This window comes from Nanorana parkeri, unplaced genomic scaffold (assembly GCF_000935625.1).
Source record: "Nanorana parkeri isolate BGI_ZX_2015 unplaced genomic scaffold, ASM93562v1 scaffold911, whole genome shotgun sequence".
NCBI classification, from domain to species: domain Eukaryota; kingdom Metazoa; phylum Chordata; class Amphibia; order Anura; family Dicroglossidae; genus Nanorana; species Nanorana parkeri.
Window position 1 is genome coordinate 541,330 of NW_017307179.1, and position 2,858 is coordinate 544,187.

General features: G+C 57.5%; 1 protein-coding gene across 1 annotated transcript in view; it reads right to left on the minus strand.

Annotated features, from left to right (window-relative positions):
- Nucleotides 1–2,858, minus strand: part of KIRREL (kin of IRRE like (Drosophila)) — a 176,668-nt gene that overhangs the window by 23,114 nt on the left and 150,696 nt on the right. Inside the window, 1 exon segment of the mRNA XM_018566057.1 lies at nucleotides 1,744–1,892. Coding sequence (XP_018421559.1) covers nucleotides 1,744–1,892 — 149 coding nt within the window.

Below are 2,858 nucleotides of genomic sequence, written 5' to 3' on the forward strand. Positions count from 1 at the left end.
TTTCCAAAGTGACAAATAAAGAGAAACAATTTTTCTCCTGTCACATAATTATTGTCATGCTAATGAGGCCGTGTTGGTTGTGATGTACGCATTGTTCTGGCGGTGTTGTCGCAGAGTGCGGCCTCGGCGGCTGATTGATGTGGAATGGCTGCAAGACGCGGAAATTACAACGCGCTCGCTGTGTCTTCCCTGACACGTCTTCTTGTGTGTTTTTGTTATCGAATGATGCGAGTTCCTTCTCCTCCATCACCATGATGTGCCCCCGTCCCCTCATCCATCACCATGATGTGAAACCCCACCATCCCCCCCTCCTCCATCACCATGATGTGCCCTCGTCCCCTCCTCCATCACCATGATGTGCCCTCGTCCCCTCCTCCATCACCATGATGTGCCCTCGTCCCCTCCTCCATCACCATGATGTGCCCTCGTCCCCTCCTCCATCACCATGATGTGCCCTCGTCCCCTCCTCCATCACCATGATGTGCCCTCGTCCCCTCCTCCATCACCATGATGTGCCCTCGTCCCCTCCTCCATCACCATGATGTGCCCTCGTCCCCTCCTCCATCACCATGATGTGCCCTCGTCCCCTCCTCCATCACCATGATGTGCCCTCGTCCCCTCCTCCATCACCATGATGTGCCCTCGTCCCCTCCTCCATCACCATGATGTGCCCTCGTCCCCTCCTCCATCACCATGATGTGCCCTCGTCCCCTCCTCCATCACCATGATGTGCCCTCGTCCCCTCCTCCATCACCATGATGTGCCCTCGTCCCCTCCTCCATCACCATGATGTGCCCTCGTCCCCTCCTCCATCACCATGATGTGCCCTCGTCCCCTCCTCCATCACCATGATGTGCCCTCGTCCCCTCCTCCATCACCATGATGTGCCCTCGTCCCCTCCTCCATCACCATGATGTGCCCTCGTCCCCTCCTCCATCACCATGATGTGCCCCCCTCCCCTCTCATCCATCACCATGATGTGCCCCCCGTCCCCTCTCATCCATCACCATCTTTATACATCTCTTCTTTAATCTCCTTCTTGTCTTGTCACCCCCATTGTGTCCCCAACGAGGGACCTTTGTTTTTGTTATTTCAAGAAGGAAAAAAGGTGATGTAATCATCACCCCCATTGTCCGCACTACCCCCACTCTCCACACTACCCCCACTCTCCACACTACCCCCACTCTCCGCACTACTCCCACTCTCCACACTACCCCAACTCTCCACACTATCCTCATTCTCCGCACTACTCCCACTCTCCGCACTACTCCCACTCTCCACACTACTCCCACTCTCCACACTACCCCCACTCTCCACACTACTCCCACTCTCCACACTACCCCCACTCTCCACACTACCCCCACTCTCCACACTACCCCCACTCTCCACACTACCCCCACTCTCCACACTACCCCCACTCTCCACACTACCCCCACTCTCCACACTACTCCCACTCTCCACACTACCCCCACTCTCCACACTACCCCCACTCTCCGCACTACCCCCACTCTCCACACTACCCCCACTCTCCACACTACTCCCACTCTCCACACTACTCTCACTCTCCACACTACCCCAACTCTCCACACTACCCCAACTCTCCACACTATCCTCATTCTCCGCACTACTCCCACTCTCCACACTACCCCCACTCTCCACACTACTCCCACGCATCTGGTATACACGGATGCCAATACAGTATGCGTAATGGCGGCCGGAATGAATGACGAGGGCGTAACTCACACTGCACGTCCACCAGCGTGCTAACGTTGGTACTCCCAACTTCGTTGTGCACTTCGCAGGAGACGGGCTCGGTGAAAAAGGTGTAATCCACCTGCGTCTCGTACGTGCTCTCCTTGGCCCCCTCGATGATCACTCCTCCCTTGGCCCACCTTAAAAAAAAAAAAAGAGAGACAATGGTTAGAATAAGCGGAGTCCTTCGGTGAACATTGAAGCCCGCCATTCACGGAGGAACCTGACATTCGGACATGGGCCCTCAGGGGCCCCCCGTGTGCGTCACCTGCACGGCTACTACTCGGGACCAGCCAGTCAATTCATTCCGTAGTCACCCTCAAAGAGCCATACATAGCTTCCAATGGATTTATACTTCGTTCCATCCAGTCCTGAGAACTACACAGCTCCGCCACACTCTGGCAGGGCAAGAGACCTGATTCGTCTCCGCTGCGGTTCCGTAACACTTTCAGGTCTTGTCCCTCCCCCAGCCTGTGATTGGACAGCGAAAGGAGAAGCAGCAGACCGGTGAGCTCACCTCTCAAGCAGGGGCGTCCTGAGGCCGGGGGAAACCCGGGGGGGGGACCCGGGGGGCCCCCCCCGGGAAGCCGTGACGTCATCGCGCAGGCACAGTCATCTACGTGGCGCCTGCCGACGGCCATCTTGGTGATGGACGCCGGCAGAGAGAGAGGAGGGAACGTTCACCCTGGGGGGATGAGGTATGCCTCCCGGGTCCCCTCCTCTCTCCTGACACTGTCAGGCCCTCCATCCATGAGCGAGCGCCCGACTTTTTATCGAGGGGGTGACACCAAAATGACGGTAAGTCATTTTGGTGTCACCCCTCCAACGGTGTCACCCGGGTGCGGGCCACACCCCTCCAGCACCCCTCCTTGTGCCGCCACTGCTCTCAAGTGTGAATGGGAGCGCAAGCAAAGAGGTGACGGGATGCACCCCATCGGGCGCACCTGCACGTCGCCCATTAAGGCAACACGACTCCGTGACTTGCACTGCATTGCGGTGCGCCGTGTCAGGTAAATTATCGCGTGACGCGACGCAGGAGATCCTCGATCCAGCGTGAATGTTTTATCACCTGACACGGGGGGGGGGGGGGGGGTTTTTAATTCGCA